Raw genomic sequence first — 21,903 nt, forward strand, 5'->3', positions numbered from 1 at the left:
AAGGGCTATGAAAGGGTGTCAGCAAGACAGAATACGTGAATGTAATTATGATAGGTTATCTGTAGCAAGTTTATTTATATGCAGAGACTGTGAGCTTACTCCCAGGGGTGCTAGTGTGTACTGGGAAAGAGAGAAAAAGCAGAAGGAAGGAAGATAGGCATTTTGGTTTATTATTGTTTGTTGATCAGTACATTCCATTCCCCCATGTATCACAGACCCAGTGCAGACACTACCCAGAGAAAACAATGCATACAGAGCCTTTTATTTAGATTTGATAACGTGCACAGAAAGAATCAAGAACAAAACCTTTTATTAATATCCGCCACAAATTCTACATTGGTAGCAAGTCATGATGGAAAGATAGAAAACTGATGCCTTACTGGAAGTCTGATGATATTTAGTACAAGCTCCCAAACTACAGTAAACAAAGTGCAATACCCAGGAGGTAATGCCAGACTATGACAATCACTCGTGTATTCAATGGTATTTTGTGCAGGGGGTAGGCCCCTCTGCAGTGTCCAGTGTAGCACACTACTTAGTGACTTGTGTGTGTATATAGGATTCTGTTTCTTTTAGTCACTGATAACTTTCCGCCATGTTTTCTGTTGAACAAAGTACAAACTGCTGAATTTCAGGCGTGATATAAATTTGACTTTTGCCACCAAAGAAAATTACCAAAAATAAAGCCAGTGGCACCCATCTCTCTCTCTCTCTCTCTCTATATATATATATATATATATATATATATAAATAAATATATATGTGTGTGTGTACACACGAACGCTGATGAACCTCAGAGAAACAATACAGCAGCTTTGGACTTGGCACTTACATTTCCATGGTACCAAGAATCTGACTTTCCGTCCTTGAGTTTACATTTGGGGGTTATACAAGGCTAGATGGAAGGAAGAGAATGACATGATGCAGGAGTTCTGACATTGTAGGTTTGTGGGGAAGACATCATGTAGCAGTTATGTATTTGAATCAAGAAATTTCAAGCACTGTGTTTTGAAATGCAGAGTTTCCACTCTGAAGTCTCAGAAGAAAGGAGAAAGGTCAATACCTGATTTGTGTAAAAACAAGTACATGCAGTTTCTCGGAGTAATGTCAGCTTTGAAAGTGATTATAATAGCAGGTGATGCAGGTGGCTGGTTTCACACATTAAGCACTGCTTTCAAATAAATGTCTATACATTATGTTGTACTTACTGTATTGCGATTTATGGCCAAATGTTCATGATTTATTAGCAGACCCATTACATGTACTATACTGCTTTTTTTCCTGACGGTCACATTTTTATACTTGAAATGTAGGCATTTCAAATCAGGTCAGCAAAATTGAGGAGGGACAGAGACAAAACCCCTTTGATTACAGCCAAGGGGCTTCACTTTTGTACCTAAAACATGAAAGAAGAAACAGGTGACATCTAATTAAACCTTTGAAGAAAATAATGTGCCAGTGCCATCCTGTGTAAGTTAAATCTAACTACAATAAACCCTATATATATGGCATTACTTTTTGAACACAAAAGATGTACTGTACTAAATTCATCGTAAACGTTACTTTAAATTTAGATCTCTAAGAAAAGCTTTTTTCTTTACTAATTTTAAAGATTTTGGATAAGGGTGGAAAATATTGTCCCAATTTAAAAAAATAGATATTACCAGTCCTGTTTTAAAATAATTACTATTAACAAAAGTAAATTTACTGAGAAAACAGCCCTAGCGTCATGTACTATGCTGTGTTTGTTGTTTAACTTGATTTTCCATTACATAATTTTGTTGTACCACTTGAGCCTAGTATAGTCTGTTTGGGTTTCTTTATATTCACCTTCAATATTAAAATGTTAAATCAAGAATGAGATGGCGTAACACAAGTTAGATGACATATTAAAAAGTAAATGAAAAATATTGACATAATGTGGTTAAGTAAAGTGGACAAGGTCTGAAATTTGTGGGTCAGGCACAGGGGAATTCTCGCATCAGCAGCAAGGCTAAGCAGTATGTAAATTGTGTATGATGTCTTGGTTGTTTCAGTGAGAATCAAAAATTGGCAAACTGAGCCCATCGGCTCTTACCTGATATCACATTCTTTATTTCAGTGAGTTAGAAGCTTCCTGCTCTAACTAATCTCTTCTGTAAACAAAAAGGTAATTAAGAAGCAATGTAGATGGTGTCTGCACATTAATAAGGATCACAGCTTTCAAACTGCCCAAAAAGAATTAAATATATACACAGCAAAAAATAACCTGAACTTCAGGAATTTGGTAGTTTGTTTTTTGGAGGACTGCATTATACACTGAATTACATTAGGCTTTTTATATCTTTATTAACCAGATAGGTGAACTGACCCAGTGTGGAATCTGTTCTTTAATGTCTTTTCCAATATTTAATACTTTAAATTTAGTTGGTTTAGATTTTGGTATTCATTTTCTAGTAAATCTTTTTAGCAGCCATTACAGTTAAAATTAAGGCTTTACTATGTCTAGGCAGTTCAGATCCTGTGTCCCAGCTTATAAGAATCGTTTTGTTAGTTACAGCAATTTGGTTCCTCATTATTTCTGGTTTGTCTCCTTCCATTGTTCCATGATAAATCAATAAATTAGAACTAGGTACTGATGTACTCTTGATAAGATGGATAGCTGCATGACTTACAAATAGGACATGGCAGGTATTGTACAGCAATTGGACAGGTGAAATTTGAGGTTACAGTCAGAGTGTCCTACAGGGCTCTGTCCTAAGCCTATATTTGTTTAGATTGTATCTTTCAGATCTGTCTTTTTCATCTGAGGTGTTCTATAGTCTGCATATAGATAACTTGAAAATGGGTAAACTAATTGCATGGGTTACATATAGGGTATGCCAGCAAAAGAACTTGACTAAAGTGACCATTTGGGCACAGGAAAATAGTATGCTGACAAATGCATCAAAACCAAAGCATATATGATTTGGGAGACGTGAACTGAAAAGTAAATATTTAATACAGCACACAGTGAATGAAACAGTAGATTAATTTAAGGATCTGAGTATATGGGTAGGACCATCTTTGAGTTTTTTTTTTTTTTCCCAAACCATCCAACTGTGTGACTCTGAGCAAGTCAGTTGGCTAGACCATTTATAAAGTCTAGAAAATCAGAAATGATTAAGTTTTTTTTAGTTACATTAGATACAGACTTTGGTGTTGAATAACAATATGGAAACCTTAAAAGAAAACAACCTTGAGCAAACTGGAAAGAGTACAGTAGAAGTATGCCTACAGCATCCGTGGATGTGAAAATTTAAATTATGCTGAAAGACTAAAATATCTTAACTTGTACAGTCTCTCATATAGATAGTTAAGAAGAGACCTTATTCAGGTGTATAGGGTATTTAAAGACAAATACCTCTGAGAATGTCGGGGATTATTAAAAAGTAGTAGAAAATCAGACAACCTATGTAGAAGATTTTAGTGTACTAATTGGCTCTCTGAGAGAGTAGCTGATGCATGAAATAGACTACCAAATTGCATTAAAGCAAGCACTAGTTTAGATATTTTAAAAACAGTGTGGACATTTATTATGCGAATAACTGTTTGGGTATAATGGCAGTCTAGAAGGGCATTATTGCCCGTGCTTGAAATATTTGTTTGTATATATGTTTTGTAGGGAAATTTTCAAAATCTTCCAGATAATTACACACTGAAAACATGTTCTCACTTATCTTTCTTCCCAGTACACCTCCCGCGTTTGCTAAGTACTGGAGGAAGAGTTCTTTGAAGTCTGCTTGAGGTGTTAAGTACCTACGCATACACTTCAAAGTAAAAATCCTAAATCTTCTTGACTTTGTTACATAATTGAGAGTCATACATATGTCCTCCCTTTGTCCGCTGGTAAATTTGGTTTCCAGTCTCTTCCTAATATTTTCTAACCTCCACTGATTGACTCATAGTTTTCCCATTTTACAGCAACTTCTGCTCTAGAGTCGACTATAAATTCTACCAGTGCAGATATTTCTCTTAGGACCCCCCTGTCCCCCGCTTTGGGTAATACGGCCACAACAGCTTTATTCCAGGATGGTGGTGCTTCTTTTCCTTTTAAAATACCATTAAACAAAATCTTGCAGATAATCATTTCCTTCCATCTAAACTTCACAGGAGTACCATCTGTTTCTGGATGCTTCCCTGTTGATTGATATACAGCACTGTTTTTATCTCTTCTACTCCTGTCTTAACTATTAGCTAAGCCTTCTCTTCCTCTAATCTTAGCATACTTAAGTCTTCCATAAATATTTACATTTGTGTTCTTCCATTCTTTCCACATTCCTCTGCTTTTATACAAGTTTTCATAAAAATTCAGAAATATCTGTCATAGGCTTCCTAAGTTCAGTGACGGTCCTTTTTTCTTTCTTTTGACTAAGTCGTTGTATTAAATGTTTTTGTGCTGTAGAGTTGTAGAAAAATAGTTGCTTAACGTTTGTCTTTCTAAACTTGTATTATCATAATTCTCTCTTTTCTCTTTAGCACTATGGAGTTAATATGCAGTTACTCGTGTTCTGTGAGATTCCCATTATTCTGTAATACTTAAGTCTTTGTCAGCCCCTCTAAACAATTCCTATTACTGCTTCACTATATTTTTCTCTTGTATTTCTACCCTATTTTTTCAACATAATTTTCATTTAATTTCACTTACTTGCTATCCCCTCTGAAGACATTTCTATCTTCTTTCCTTGAATTCCTCTCTTTTATTCAGATAGGTGGGAAAGAGACATTCTCATTGTTTACTCTAATGCTTTGCATTTTTATCTTAGATTTTTGTTTGCATGATTTGAAATAATTAGTGGATGTTTTTTGAAGTTTTCAGTTAAATGCACATACTCCTGTGAAATACAAATTCTACGCAGTCTAGCCCAGTTATTGTAATTTGGGGAATAAGTGAATTATGTCCGAGTTTCTACTATAGAATTCACATTATCTATACAGAATTCACATCTTCTATACAAAATAGTTTCATAAAGTTCTTCAGAAATGTACCCTGTTTTGTTATATCTTCCCTTCTGTGTCCTCTTGACACTTCCTCATCATTGTGAATTAAGTTCCATTACCCACCTGTAAGCAATATTCCCTGATGAAAGCTGATTATTTCTCCCAAAATTTCCTTAAGCTCCATAGTAGCAGTTTTTTGTGGAATGTAAATACATGTCACTATAATTATCCTGCCTTGCCAATAGCCCCTTACTACCACAAATCTGCCATTATTGTCTTCTTCCACTTGTCTGTCACTATTGGAGCCTATCTACCAGTCAGTATTATTATTATTCCAGTTTTGCTTTGTCCCTGATATTCTGCAAAATATCTATTTTGAAACCTTTTTTCTGAAATGTACATGCTCATTTATTTCCAAATTTGTTTCTTGCAGCATTGCTATTTCCATTCTGCATTTCTTGATGTAATATAATTAATCTAATTCAAGACTTTCCTTTTAGATTGGATCTGTCAGGCCATTTACATTCCAAGATAGTATGGATAGAGTAACTATTATATTTAAAAAAATTACTGTTCCTGTCATACATGACAGTTTTTTGAATGCATGTTTCCAACTTGGTTCTTGCATGCAGACATTACTTTGTAGGCTAATCTTTTATACAGTTGTTTCTTCTTGTCTCTGTTTGAACTTGTCACATTTTAAAGACTTTTTTGTTTTAATGAAGACCCTCAACAAAAAACTAAATACATTTTAAAAGTAACCCCATCCCCATTAACTTAGAGTATACACATAAAACTAATTACATTTTCAACAAAAGAATATTAATCCTCCAGATAGGAACAATTGCCCATAATCAGGTGTTGCACCCACAGACATTATCTAAGGTAAAGTGCATGCTACAGCCTGTGTTCCCACTTACACTTAGTGCTGTATGTTCTTTTCTTATCTGTACCCCCCTATCATTTGTGAGAAATAGCTTGCATGCTCAGAAAGCATCAACTTTTAGACCTAAGGAAAAAGTGCTGTGGCCATCTTTAAATACAACTGAATTGTACATTGCTGTATCAAATACAGTAAAGTGTTAGTCACTTCCCATAATTTCAGACTTCATTGTTTACGGTACTGTTTGCCATTGAATCTTTAAATTTTGCATTTCCCTCACAAAGAATGTTTAGATCTCTCAAAATTAATTGCTTTCACCTGCAGACTGCTAGACTCCATGTATAAATAGTCAACAATGAGAAAAAAGCAATTAACAACTCTGCAGATACATAAAAGAATCTTTGTGTCACTCGGAATACAATGCAAAAAATATGTCTGACCAAGTGCTGCAGACTTCATATCTCCTACATACAGAGCATTTTAATGGGGAAAAAAAATCAAGCTAGCATCTTTGCAGATGCAAGATAATTAGCATGTTCACACCTTTCATCAATTTGTCTTATTTTTTAGCTTATTTACTTAGAAAAAAAAAAACTTGCTTATAGCTTAAGCCTAGGACAATAATCATGACATGAACCCTTGTAAAAACAAGGGAAATTATATTAATTCTACATGTATAAAAATAAGTGCACCTCTATACCCTGCCCCACCTCAACAGCCCAAGATCACAGTATTATATAAACGTCTTTCTTCTGTCCAACTTCTGTTGTTTTGTTATAGTGTAAAGCCTATTTGTTTGTCTTTCGGCTTTTCCCGATTAGGGGTCGCCACAGCGGAACTCCGGTCCAGTAATGATTGGCAGTAGATTTTCACGAACGCTGAGGTGCCAGCTCGACGTTCAACCTTCAACTAAGGCATGCCCATTTACGCATGTCTTTGGAACGCCCACCCAACTGCGGGGAGGACATGCAGACTGCACACAGAAGGTACTCCCCGCACTCCAGCCGAGAATCGAACGGGAGAACCACTTGCTGTGAGGCAACAATGCTACTGCTGCACCACCGCGGATTTTATAGTGTAAAACCTGTATTTCTTACAAAAAAAACTTGTTTACTTTAATATCTTTAATGTATGCAACAATCACTGAAAAGCTTCACAGCCACATTTAAAATAATCCTAACTGCATCCTATACAAACTGCTTCACAATGTAACATGCATTTTATATGTCCCAAAAAGGTTTTGTACAAATACTAAGTAGATATTGTATAAATGGTTTGTAGTAGTTATAGTGTGTTATGTGTGTGATGTTTATTGTATTTTTGTAATGTTTTTGGAAAATATATTTCAATAAAAATTTATTATGGAAAAAAAGAAAATGTTGTTAGAGTTGCATCTTTTTTCCCTTTAGTGTCCTCTTACACCACTTTGTCATTAATGTTTATGTTGCTTTACATTCCACCCAGAAGTTTAACAAAGTCATTTTGGACTTACTTCAGGTAGGCACAGTTGCCTCTATGCAATCACATAGCTTCTGTGAATAATTCTGTATAGGTTGCTATGTTATCTAGATGTGGAGGGGTTTGAAATTTTGAGAGGTTACCACTTAAAAGGTAGTTTGCTTTGGAGTAGTTTCTGTTTCAGGGTTTGCTTGGTTAAAGAACTGATGCTTATTTCAAAGGAAACTGCATTGTTGTCTGACCTTATCAGTGAGGACAAGACAGGGGGTGTGGGGGGTGGGGGATAGGGCTGCAGCAGCATTCTCTCATATTTGTGAGTACCAGATCCAGTATATTTGTACCTCTAGAAAGAATATGCACTAACTGGTCCAGGGTGTTTGCAGTTGGCTTGGTTATAATATGCTGATGCCTTTCTGGTTGGGGAGAACTGTTTACAGCTAGAAATGCCAACTAGAGCATTATATTCCATGATGGCTTAAATGACAGTAGAGTAAGGAAAGAACTAGGCTGGACTGGCATCTGGTAGAGAAGCCATAATTGATGCATTGAGAAATATAGAAGGATTTCCTGACATTTTTTTGGTTATATGTTTGTCTAAGGACAGTTTCTTGTTATCAAGGTCCTAAATGCTGGATCATGTTGTTAATCTTGTGGTGAATTTGATTTAAGTGATACTAGGCAGTAGTTTCTGCTAAGTAAGGCTGTGTCATCCATTTCATCCAGGACCTTGTTCAAACTAATTCCAAAAGGAAAAGAAAACCAAGGAAAAACCATAAGAGCTCTATAAACTGCTTACTGGAAATTATTTTTCATTGTGAAAGGTTGCTGTCTCACCAAGAGCCAGTCCGTCCGAAGACTGACAAAGGTACCAGTATAACTTGAAATCAGTAGCATAGTTAGATTAGTTCAAAAGGGGAAACTGCCCTGGGTGCAAGGTGTTAGGGGTTGCAATCAGTCACCTATTATCCTGATTACTCTTTACCAGCTTTTAAAAGCTGGTATTGCAGTTGCGATCAACCCTGAGCACTGTAGCTCTGTGTATGGTCTAAACTGTAGCAAACTGTTTGCTACAGTTTAAAGAGACAAGTTTTTTTTTTTAACCCGAGTGCTGCAGCTCTCCATGTAGTATAAACTGTTTTTACTAAAATGTGAAGAGTGAGGGACAGGGGCAGGGCAGAGAAATGGGATCTGAATGAGTGGGGCAAAGGGGGTTGTGTCTTGAATCCGGCCACTTGTTGGTGTGCCAGTAGAAGGAACAGCCTTTTTTTTTTCTCTTCACTTGAAGAGCTTAGGGGGTGGAGTGCTAGTTCATTGGATGAGTATAGTGCGATGGTTGAGCCAGCTACATTTCTGAGATTGACAAGGGTAGCACCGGCCTGAGTACGTGTTCTCTAAGCATCAGCATCATGCTTCATGTACTACTTCAGTAGATGCCAGTAAACTGCCTTCACCTGACTTAACGGGAGCTTGACTAACAGTCGTAAGGCAAAAGTATTGCCTGTAGAAAATAGATTGAGAAAATGAAAAGGGCAGAGGAGTAGACAGAGATTGAGGCCTTAGTGACGCCCTTCCCCCTTAGTCCTACTGAGCTCTGAGGATGTTAAGCATGGTGAAGTGTTTCTTTCACATCTAGTTCCTTGATCTTCCATAACTATATCCTTACCTGTTCTAGCCCCTTTGAAAGCAGATAGCAGCATTCATTAACATACTGCTTAACATGTCTTTGTCAGAGGGTGCAGACCTCCAGGCACCCATGATGGTTATCCATCCGTTGACTGTTTTGGTTGCAAAATTACAGGACATAGGCCTAAACTTGCATATCATGACACTTGTGTTGTGGGAAGAAATAAACAATCTGTTGTCTTTCAGGAGCAGAGGGCTTCCAGGTAGATGGAGGAAGCCTTACTTCTTTTTTTGACTTGATGATCCAGTGCTACGTAGACCAACTCCATACCTTTCCCGAACGTGATTGTAGGAAGTTTACAGAAAAGAATCTTCTGCTCTTGCCACCTCATCACTTATTCATATCTTATTTTTAGCCACAATCAGTAAATCATCTGCATATAACATACTAATCATTGTTATTGTTTTCCCATCTCCCATTTTGCTTCTTTCATTTCATACATTTGAATTATTGCTTTCCTTATCAGTACACACAGACACATACTTAATGGACATCCTTGTTTAACTTCACTCCTATTTTTTTTTCTCTTTCCTCTCATCCACCCATTTATCATAACTTTCACCCATGACATTCCATAGTCTATTTTTGCAAAATTCAATTTTTTTCGTGTCACGTGTTTCTAGAATCTTCCACATCTCTTCATGGCTAATCTTATCAAAGACCTTTGCCACATCGCATCAGTAGGCTTACTTCCTTAGTTTCTTTCAGAATTATATCTGTTCTTTTAATGTTGACATTTTTCACCTCTGTCCTCTTGATTATGAAAGCCCCTTCTCTTGTAACTTGTAAAACCTTTTGCTTACTTTTCATATTATTTCGTAAAGAAAATCTGTATTTCCTATGATCTCCAGTTGTTTGACTTTTTTGCCCTATTATGTCTCATACCACTCTGATATGAAACTCAGCTATTTCTATCCCACTTGTTATTTCATATCTTTTAAATACACCACATAATCTTTCATTTCTAAAAGTTCCTCTTTATATGTCCACACTTTCACTATTTTCAGCCTCCCACGTCTTACAACTTCTCTTATTACTTTAATATCTTGTGTTCTTTTCCCATCTACTTTCTCAAATTATAGTTGAAATCTCCCATTGTAGTAACTGACATGTATAATAAGACATTTTTTAAGTTCCTCTAACACCTCTTTCTATTCTGACATATTAGTTTATCTATATACTATAATTATCCTTACATGTTTGCATTTTCCTTATATCACATACCACTAGTCTTCCAGGTGGTACCACCATCATCCTCTGTCTTCATCCTTTCACTTTAAATAATCCTATTCCTGAACACACATCTTTCCCCACTGACTTTGTAATATTTGCATACCATATTGCCTCAATTATTTACCTTTTTTCTTTCTTTGTACATCTCATGTCTAATGAACATATAACCTTCATACTTATTTTTAACACCCCTCAGTCAGTACCATACCTGCTATATCATTTTAAATGGTGTACACATATTGTGCTAATATTCCTAAGTCACCCTTTTCCTTTTTTTGCATCTTTATTTCCAGTTTTATTTTTATTTTCTTTCTCTGTATGCTATCCCCAATTTGTCATCCTTTTCTTATTCTTTTCCTGTCTCAAATTCTCCCACTTCTTCCACTTCACTTCCTAGTGCTGCATATTTTTATCTTTCACTATTTTCTTGGTTTGTAGAACATCCCTCATTGCCATCATCCTTTTCCACATCAGTTACATTTTCTTCTCAAGTTATCTCCTTTATAACAATTTTCCACCTGTATTTTCAGTTGTATTGTCAGATTGCCTTTCTTATGACATTTTCGTTTTTTCTTTTTCTTCTTCCAACCATTCATTTTCTGTTATTGGACAGTCAAACCAAAACTGTCCATAATCATTGCATTTTCTACACTTAGACCTACATTTTTATGTCCCCTCCCCCCACATTGACCACATCTTTTATTACAGTCTTGCACCGTGTCTCTCATTCCCACAAGAAATACGTGCTTTAGGCTGACCTCAGTATCTCACCATTCCCCCTTTCCCATTCATAGTTGTGACATTTGAAGCATGCTGTTTTTTCCCCCATTTACGTCTGTTGTCGCCCATTTCTGCCACCCTCTGTGTAAACATTTTTCCATCATACATTTTTTTGCCTCATGTACCTTATTACAGAACAGTCAAAGAAAAGTCTTTAACTCAAGATTCTCTGTCAGATGTTCTTAACTGCAGTCCCATGTTCTGAGAAATATATTCATTCTATTGTGCACATGAATATTTTTCTTTCCGCGTTAATACATTTTTTGGTAAAGTTTCAAAAGTAACCTCATAAAAGTATTCTGTTCCTGAGTACATTAATGCTCTTAAGTCCTGTACTTTAAACACCAAAGGCAAGTAATACTGTTGATAACGTTATACCTGTTAATAGTGTCACTGTTCATTAATTCTTACTACTGATCTTTGCTACTGGTTTTGTTTTGATTTGATCAGTCATTGTTTTCTTTCAGCTGCAATCACAGTGTCTTTCTTTGCTTTATTTACCATTTTTTCTTATGAAAAAATTCATACTTTTAGAACCGGCTGTTTTGCTGGCCAAGCATACCCCCAAGGAGTTGCCAGCACCTTCTGGTAATCCAACTCCTTTTCATCTGGTGGAACCTATGCTCTTCCCTCTCCCAGCGTGTGGTCCACCATAGTACTTCAACCAACTTCCTCATTAATTAGTGACTCGTCTCAGTCCATCTCCATCAACACAGGAGTTTCCAGACCTTCTTCCTCCATCTCTGTAACAGAAATCTCCTGTCTTACAGAATCTTTTTGTGACAGAGTAAGTATTATGCAGCTCATCACTCCCCTCTCACCCTGCTTTCTTCTTTTCTCCCCATCTTGGAACATTTGGCAATGGCAGCAGTCCTCCAGTGCCAGCTAATGACCAAAAAAAAGTAGGGGGAAGTCCCCCTGTGTCCTGACCAAATTTCTCCTAGTTATGTAAGTACCACCTCAGGTCATCTTTGAAAAGAGGGTGCTTCCCTGGTGGGACTACCCTGCTTGATAAAAGCTAAATTTATTTGGGCCGTCTGTCATTTGCAGTGCTTTGCACTCTTACCAGATATCGCTCCTCTCGTTTCCCATTAAAGACGGACCGGCGGGGTAGTTCGTTTATATGCTTCACTACAAAGAAACCCATCAGGATGGATAGCAGTAGTACAAAATATAAAACTGATTAACTGACCGACTACACACACATACATGCTTACATCTCAACAGCTTACTACAAAATGGCAGTCAGGCTTGCATGTGCTCAGTATTTATACACTTGTGGACACCCCTAGAAAGTTTCTTAAAGGTATACATACATATTGATCTACATCCTCCCTCTTTAATGAATTGCCCACAGTGTAATGACATTTGAAAAGAAACATGCAGTTGTACCGACAAAAAATAAACACACCATCTATGTCCAAGTTCATGTGTATCTGGAGCATGGTGTGGAAATGCAACCTGATCTAGTAATATAGCAATCAGAACTGGGTTTATCAACAGGGACAGTCATAGGTGAATAACTTGCTTCAGGTGTTTTGGGATTCTTCTCAGGAACAAGGATATTTACTGGAACGTCCTCTGGAACTGGAACGCTGGATAACTCACTGAGTTTGTCTTTCTTACAGGTTTGATACTGCAGTACAGGGTTGGAAACCAGTATCAAATGTTTCTGATTCTGCCTAAGTTCTGCTCCTTGCGATTCCACAGTGTATCATCTCTGCTCTGGACATAAACTTTTCACGTCACCAGTCTGATCAAAACCTTTGGAAGTCTTCATCCTTACTACCTCCCCTTCTTGTAATGGATTGAGCGGTTTGCTGGTCTTATCATAATAGGACTTCTGGGATAAGCTCTTCTTTAACAGATTGACTGTCACTGTTCTGTTGTTCTTGACACATGGAAACAATAATGAACTGCTAATTGGTAGTGTTGTTCCTGTTTGTCTTGACAGAAGTCTCCGTGCAGGAGCACCAAGATGTTTATCACGAGGAACATTTCTGCGATTCAACAGATTGAAGAAAACATCACTATTGCCTCGTTTCGACTTCTTTAGTAATTGTTTTGCACTTTGAACTGCATGTTCTGCCAAACATTTGACAGCGAGCACTCAGGGCTACTTGTGACATAAGTAAAGTCCCACTCATCAGCAAATCTTTTGAACTGCTGGCTTGTAAACTGTGTACTATTGTCAGAAATAACTTTGTGCAGACTACCATGGACTGCAAAATGACGCTTCATCTTAGTAATGACAGTACTGTCCCTAAATTAGGAAGTAGGTCAATCTCAAACCAATTAAAATAAGAGTCTACTAACGCAAAGTAATGTTGACCATTCCATTTGAAAATATCTGTAGCTACTGTCAACCAAGATAGTTCAGGAATCTGGTTTAGCTGAAGTGGATCTTTCTGTTGATGTGGCTTAGTACCATTACATACAGAACAAGATGAAAGTACTCTCTCTATATCCTGTGAGATAGAAGGCCAAAATACTAGACCTCTCGCCCTTCTTTTGGTAGAATCAGTTCCTGGATGGCCACGATGCAAAAGAGTAATATACTCTTGTTGCAAGGATTTTGGAACAATGAGTTTTGGACTTTTCATGATGATACCAATGTCAAACAAAATCTCATCTCTGTAAAGAAAATAAGGTTGTAGGTCTACTGGTAAACAAGATTGCTTTGATTGTCATCCTTGACTGATAAAGTGGTTGAGTTTCTGAAGAACTGGATCTGTGGCTGTATGTTTTTTTAAGCTCATCAAGATGTGTGGAGGAAAAATTTCTCACTTCCTTGACTTCAAAATCAAGTTTCTCATTTTCATGCTATTCAGTGGTATTTCTGGATGATCTGGGTAATGTATCGGCAAGACAAAGAAGTCTGCTTTTTGTGTAGACCAGACTGAATTTGTACTTTTGCAATTTGAGCATCATAACATTGCAATCTGGCCTGAGCTGTTATGCATAAGCTTTCTCAAAATAGTGACTAGAAGTTTGTGTTCTGTTTCAGTCTGGATAGGTCTACCATAAATATAATCCTGGAACTTCAAACATGCAAGTGCAATTGCCAAGAGCTCTTTCTCTATCTGTGCATACTGCATCTCAGTTTCGGTTAGACTTCTGGATGCATAGACTACAGGTCTACCCTCTTGAAGAATGACTGTACCAAGACCAGGTTTCGAAGCATCACAACAAAGAGCAACTTTCTTGTGAACATCATAGTATCTGAGAGTTGGTGGACTGGCAGTTCTTTGTTTCAGGACATCAGATGCTCTTTGGTGGTGGTCTGACAGTGACCAAGATACATCTTTGAGAGTCCACTCTCTAAGCGGTGCTGGAAGTTGGCTCAAGTCTGGAATGAACTTGCCTAAGTAGTTAACCATGCCAAGAAAACATTGTAGGGCTTGAATATTGTTTGGAGCTGGCATCTCAAGGATTGCTGTTTGCTTGGAAAGATCTGGTTGTAAGGCCTGAACTAGTAAATAAATGAGCAATATAAGTAACTTCTCGTAGCCTGAACTTGCACTTCTGAGGATTCACTTCACGTGCTCTTTCCAGAACTGTCTTGAGGCTTCTGTCATGCTCTGCTTCACCATTACCTTCTACTAGAATATCATCTACTGTAATAGCACATGGATACCCAGAAAAAATTTCTTCCATTGCACACTGGAAGACTTCCCTGGCAGAATTTATCCCAGATGGCATTCTCAAAAATCTGTAGCTACCAAAAGGAGTACTGAAAGTGGTTAGCAATGACTATATTTTTGATCAAGCAGAAGTTGCCAAAATGAACTCACTGCATCTAAGACAGAAACAACAGTGGCACTTGGCATAAGAGCAGCTACTACTTCAACTGTATGCGTTGGATAATGAGGTCTTTTCAGTGCTTTGTTCAAATCTCGTGGATCAATACATATTCTGATATCATCTGTGCTACTACCATGGAGGATACCCATTCAGTAAGTTCATCAACTGGACAAATTACACATTGCTACGCCATTTTATCTAGCTCAGCTTTGACTGTGTTCTGCATAGCTACTGGAACTTTCCGGGCTGGCCTGACAACTGGACTGACTAAGGGGTCTAACTTCATGGAGTACACGACTGGGAGTTTGCCTAGTTTGTCTTCGAAAATATTAGTGTAAGTTCAAAAATAGACTGGGCGAAATTAGAACAGTGGTCTTTTAAGCTTACATGGTGCACTTTTTAAATGAAAGTAGTCCTATTTTTAAATGGTCTCTGAGGCCTATTAATGACTGTACGTACCTTTTGACCACATAAAATTGCAAATCATTGCTGTTCCCAGCTGAGTAGCATGAAAGCACTACTGAACCTTCGGTCCGAATTTCTTCCAACACCATAAGTGACCAGCTTCGCACTCTTCGCCAAATCAAGCTTCTCACCAGCACATACTCTACAAATGTTTCTGCTGACAGAACATTGCATTTTGAACCTGTGTCAACTTTGAGCTCTATGGGTTTTCTATTTATCCGAAGAGTACAAAATACTTCATTCTTTGCCCATAAATCTACTGCGTTGACTGTTTCGTTAAGCACTGACACACCACCAACATAAAAAGTATGGTCAAAGCTTTCTAACTGATTAACTCGCCTCTTTGAATGTTCTCTTTTAATAAAAGAATGTCCCTTGTTTGATTTACAAAACCTTTTGAAATGATTCTACTTAATGCATTTGTGGCATTGCTGACCAAAAGCTAAGCACTATTTTTCTCTCTTGGGCTCATGATTTGCACCACAATTATGACAGTTGACTATGAAACTGGGTAGAGGCACATACTTTGAGTTTGCTGACTTACTCTTGTGCTTCACTGAGACTGTGCGCACTCTATAGTAATGTTGCACATAATCATGACTCACACAATCATGATCACGTAATTAATAAAGCCACAATCTTGATCAGAGTGAGGTTGTTGAAAAGGGCTGTTTTTCCTTACTCCTCAGCATATAGTGACCGCAGACTTGGCCATAATACTGTCACATGACCTGTGGTCATCTGCATGTGTGGGCACAGCACCTGCCACGGACAGTATTTCATCTTTACACATTTGGGTGAATCAAGTATAGATCTGTATAAAGTCCATTTAGTCAAATGTTTTCATTAAGAAGATGCATTAATAATGCAGAAAAAAAGTGTTTTGGATGTAAAATTAGAAAGTAGAAGCTGCTGTTTATTTTGCACATTTTAGTTCCATTCTTTTTTTACTGGTTAGATTTGTGATGATTGAACATGTTTTTCGAGCTCTAGACTTAAGTGTTAGAAAATACTAAGCAGTGTAGTTTGTTAATGTAAGAGTAGAAGACACCTGAAACCCATCTGAAAATCAGGCTAATATGTATTGCAGCTTCCTGGCTCTACAGGGTGGAGGGATAAAGTCCATACTGTGACCCAGATGGCCTGAGCTCGAGTAGCGGCTTGGGCATTGAAAGAGACAGGGAGGGGGATTGGGAAAAGAACAGGTTTGGCTTGCCCGTCCTGTGGAGTACAGGGTCTGGTGGCTACAGTCCTGTTCTTTAGCCACTTTGATGCTAACAGCAGAGGCCCAGAGCATGGAAGGCCGGCACTGGTACAATGAGGGCTGTATATTACAGCTACCAAGGAAGTGATGGCAGCCCTTGCCTTGTTTTCATATGTGAGGGAGCATGCAGGTATAAATAGAGGGGCATTGTTAATTCATGCAGTGATGTAGATGCACATGTCACCAGCAGGGCCTAACACAGAAATACCGCCACTGCTGATGTCCTGTGTGATATAAAGCTCCTGGGAATCAAACACCATGCAGTTTTCTGCCCAGGTACAAACAATGTAGGTTGTCATAGGGTTCCAGTTTGGGGATGAGCTGGATTTACCAAGAGATAAAGGTGTGCATCCTTTGGAGATGTAGAGCAAGGATTAGATATGAACAGGAGAACAAAAACCCTCATGGCTGCCTGTATAATGGTCTGCTCTGGATGGCTCCCCCAGTACTGTAATGTGTGCATCGCTAGTATGGGGATGGACAGGTTGAATCTCGTATGAGAAGCTTAATGGTTGGCAAGCACTATAGCAAAACGCAGTAATTAGAGATGTGTATTATAGGTAGATAACTGTTGTGAATCCTTTAAATATACATGCTGACCTGAAACTGAGCAGTTAAGAATTGTTGCACTAGCATTGTACATTTTTACTTTTAGTATTCATGTCTTGCTTTCTTTTTTTGCAGATGACGCTTTTGGATAAATTTCCTATTGAAGGAGGACAGAAAGATCCAAAGCAGAGAATCATCCCCTTCTTGCCAGGTAAGGACCAGCCTTCATTGTTTGACATTTCCCTTATGCTATAGACTGAAGATGAAAAATAACTATTAACCTAATTGTCAGGAATAGAACTTTCAACTTAAATTCTGATTTATGTCACCTTAATGTCACTGTCTTCATTTAGTTGTATGAGGATTAGCAAGGCTAGTGTAATAGTTTATGTGCGTGTCTGTATGTGCGTGTCTGTCTGTGTAAGCCGTGATTCCTTGTTTCACATTAGCACTAAGGGTTGCATACCAGTTGTTATTTTAACACACAGCACTAGGGCTGTTATTTTCTGAATGAAACCTTAGAAAGTCAGGTCATCACTTAAAAGTAAATTTTTTAAGTTTATTGTAGTCATCAAAACAGAATTACATCTGGGGTGTATGTGCAAAGTTGTAAGCAGACAGTGACATGTAGAAGAGTGTCTAATATTCACAGCAGAGAAGACAGGCTGAGAGAGGAGAGAATGAGAGATGCCATAACTGGTTGTGCTATTTCATTGAGAGGAATGGTTCATTTCTGCGCAGTTTTATTCTGTTTCTTTTTTCCAAAACCAAGCACATCATTCAAGTTTGCCTAGCTGCAATAAATAAATAACTAAATAAAATAAAAATAAAAACAAGTGAACCCTTTTTGTAGGGGAGGCATCTTTGGGATACTGTAACCTCAGACTTTGTGTATATTCCCCATAATCTGCAGGTGTAGTATTTTATTTGAATGGTCGCTTCTACAGCCATCAGAATTTCAAAAGGCATAATCATAACTGCCTATACCCCATTTATGGTGCATCTGGAATTCACAAACCAGGTGTTTAAAGAGACATATTTATATTAGCATACATAAAACAATTTTCTTCAATCAGTTCTGAATTTATTTTATGGAGTATGGCATCAGTTCATTATACTGTGTTTACATGCAATGTGACCAAGATGGGAATGTCTTACTCATGAACATCCCATCCTGCAGGTTCTAAAATGATATAATAAGTTGTAAATGATCTATGCCTTATTGGTCCATATAAAATAACATGATACAGAGGAGTGCTAATCAGCATTACCCGGTGCCTGGTTTTTGCATCACCTTTTGCCCAATTCAAAAATAAGAAAGAAGTATTGCACTTGGACCAGCTTTATACATTAACAGTTTAGTAAATGTGTGGCCTCAGCTGCCTGGGTTTAGCCAACATATGTACAGTACCCTCTTCATTGCTGACCATTATATTCTATAGCAAGACATTTGAGAAGTGTTTCTAAATGTAGCTGTCTGGATGCTATACCCCTTTTAGGTGTCCGCATACATATATAACTCTTTTTTTAAGAGGAGCTGCTCAAATTTTGGTAACTTTTGCCAGAGGTTTGGAGAGATTCTGCCAAAATCCAAAGCATCCACTGCTAAAATTGACAAAAAATAAGTACTTTTTGAGTTCCCTTGAACTTTGCTGACTGTATTTTATCATTTTGCTGATTTTTACTATATTGTCTGCACTTTGAAGGAAAAAAAAGTCTGTTCTGTTGCTTTAAGTAGCTAGTACATAGCATAGACTAGATTAGCTCTGCTAAATCGATTGTATTGTTACACTTGAGCACTAATCCAGCACTCTTACATTAGGAGGGCCTTGTCTGCGCCTTTGTGGCCAAAATGTGTAGTCTGAGCCTCATTTGAGTTGAAGATTACTGGAAGAAAGCTCACTGTGTACTTTCCCATTGGTACTTTAGCTTAAAAGTGTTTATTCTCATTTGTATTTAAGCCTCTCATTTGCGCATAGCTGTGCAACGGCATTTAGCGTTGCTCTGTACAGATGGAGATCCCTTGAAAGACAATTTTCCACTAGACATTTGTTAGTGGAACTCTCCCAAGCTTCCCTGCTGCATTGTGGGCAGCTCAGTTGTGCACTCAGAAGCGTTGACTTAGTTTTTTCACCTCTAGCCTTCAATAGCATAAGCATCTTTATTAATTGCAGAGCAAAATCTGGTCAAACTAGCCCAATCTCCAATAGTAGTTACAGTAAAAACCTGCCATAATGGATGGTCAGTTCCCAACCATTTCTCTGGGCAGCCTGATTGGTATGGACATCCTGAGACAATGTAGTAATTGCCTGATGTACTCTGCCAACCACTTACTCCTAAAACAAATAAATACAATATGTGAAAGAAATAATTAGACTATATATTTGGAATCAATTCTGTCACATAAACTGGACATCAAGCAGGTTGTCAGCACACACACACACACCACCTTTCATACAAAACAAGGTCACAACACATGAACCCACGTATGTGGAAGTACTCAGTAGAAGTTTACCAAAAGAGCAGATATCTCCCAAGTGCAAACCACTTGCATATACTGCAAAGCAAATAGAATCCACTACACATAACATACACACCAGTGTCTCAGCAAATGAACCCCAAAGACAAAACACCTCAAAACCAAATGTCCTGGTCATAGTTGACTCCATAGTGAGACAAATAAATGTCCCTGCCACCAGGGTTGACAAGGAGAAGGTCATAGTCAGCTGCCTGTCTGGTGCCAGGATCCGTCAAATGACACACGCACTCAAGTCTGTCAACAGTTACCGTTATGACTCTGTCATAGCACGTTAGGGCAAATGACTTGAGATGTACACCTCTGGACTATATGAAGAGAGACATGACACTTCTGGACTATATGAAGAGAGAGATGACTGAACTCTCAGATTGTGTCCGAGGTAGGTATGAACCTAGCCCAAGCAGCATTCTACCTTCACCCAGGATGATGCCACAGTGTAAGCAAAATATGGTTGACTTCAACAGTTGGCTTAGCTTCCGGTGTCAATCCAGGGAAATCCAGTATCAGCCTGGTGAAGACATGGTCGACAGACCACTCTGCTTTGCCAGAGATGGTCTTCACCTGTCTCCTCTAGGCTTTTGCATACTGGCAAAGACACTTGCCTTTTTTAGGCAGTGTCAAAACAACAAAATTCCTGACGTAAAAAAAAATCCATTTGAGACAAACTCAAGGTTATGCTGCTTAATGCTAGGAGCCTAAACTGGAAACTACACTCCCTGGAATCTTTCCTCACCTTGGAAGATTCTGACATCTGTGCAGTCACTGATCAAGGCTGCAGAGAGCACCCCGGCCGTGCAAGGCTACAATATCTTCCACATATTCAGACCCCAAAACGGGAGTGAAAGAACCAAAGGTGCATCTATTTTCATTAAAACCAAATACACCTCAAAACTGGTTAAGCATTATGACTCACTTGAGCTACTCCAGGTCCAGTTAACTATAGGTAAATCACCCTACCACATCATAGCTAGCTGCATGTCCCCCACCATTAACCAAGAGAAACACACCGCCTACCTGGGCATGCTAGAGGCGCTCACTCACTATACAACCAAACACTTTGGTCGTGGGAGATTTCAACTATCCTTCCATCAAATGGGTGATGTACATGAGCACAAGCATGCTTGCCCTGAGGTTCCTGGACTTTGTCAATCCAAGTGCCCTGGAGCAGTTGGTCTGTAACCCCACAAGGGGCTTAAACGTCTAACTTGGTACTTACCAGCATGGGGAGTCACTGCAGTACCCCCTGTGGGTTGCCCTCCCTGGTAAGGTCAGATCATAAATATGTATAGTTCAAAGTAATGATCAGACCTGACATCCCCACAGAAGCAAAAAAACTAAACAATTTCTCCAAAGCAAACTACAGCCTACTAAGCAATGGCATAAAAAGTTTTGAATTCCCTTGCTAACGCGACCAGCAATGACTTCTATGCAGAGGACTACACAAATGCTCTGTACAACCACTTAAACAACTGTATAGACTCTGCTGTACCTGACCAGATCAAAACCAGGTCCTCTCGAAAAAATAAACCACACTGGTGTGGACCTTAAATATAAATAGGTTATATAACAAATGAAAGAAACTTGTTATCTAAGAACAAGAAGGAACTTACTCGACAGCAGAAGAATACTCTCCACAGCTTGAACAAACAAATCAGATATCTTGTAGAGTGCTCTAAAGCTAGTTACTGGACTAAATTAGCATCCCCAGCTAAGGATAATCATAAGGCACTCTTTATCTACATCTGAAATCTAAAAGGGAATGCCCAGCTATCTGCTGAACTTATAGTGGGCAATACCACTCATACTGAACCCGGGGAAATTGCCAGCCTGATAGCTGACAGGTTTGGAGTAAACTTCACCCACCCCCCCCGTCCCCACCAGCCATACCCCAGAGCATGCCTGACACCAGTCCTCTACCTAGTATCTGCAAAGAGCAGGTCATATATGCACGCTTCAAGGCCAAAAATATGCCTGTATGAGACCAGATAACATCCAAGGCTGGTTACTAAACAAGACCTAGCAAAACGACTTAACACACACTGTCTAACCACAGCCTGAGCTCTGGCTTTGTTCCAGCAGAGTGGAGAACAACAACAGTAATCCCATTGCACAAAGAAGATCCATCAACTGACCCTGGGAGCTATAGATCCATAAGCCTAACCAGCCTTATCTGCATGGCCATGGAAAGAATCCTTGTGGACCTTATTAACTAAGACATAGGTGACCTTCAGACTTTTGACCCAACCCAATTTGATTTTGTTAAGGGTAGCTTATGCTTATTAAAC

At 38.4% G+C, this 21,903-nt stretch overlaps 1 protein-coding gene across 1 annotated transcript in view; it reads left to right on the forward strand.

The window, feature by feature from the left end:
* Nucleotides 1–21,903, forward strand: part of LOC122788662 (SH3 and PX domain-containing protein 2A-like) — a 1,000,753-nt gene that overhangs the window by 725,399 nt on the left and 253,451 nt on the right. Inside the window, exon 3 of the mRNA XM_044055558.1 lies at nt 17,215–17,290. Within this exon, the coding sequence (XP_043911493.1) occupies nt 17,215–17,290 (76 nt within the window). The remainder of the gene's footprint in view (nt 1–17,214; nt 17,291–21,903) is intronic.

The sequence above is a fragment of the Protopterus annectens genome, chromosome 14.part0, assembly GCF_019279795.1.
Source record: "Protopterus annectens isolate FY-2018-M chromosome 14.part0, PAN1.0, whole genome shotgun sequence".
NCBI classification, from domain to species: domain Eukaryota; kingdom Metazoa; phylum Chordata; order Ceratodontiformes; family Protopteridae; genus Protopterus; species Protopterus annectens.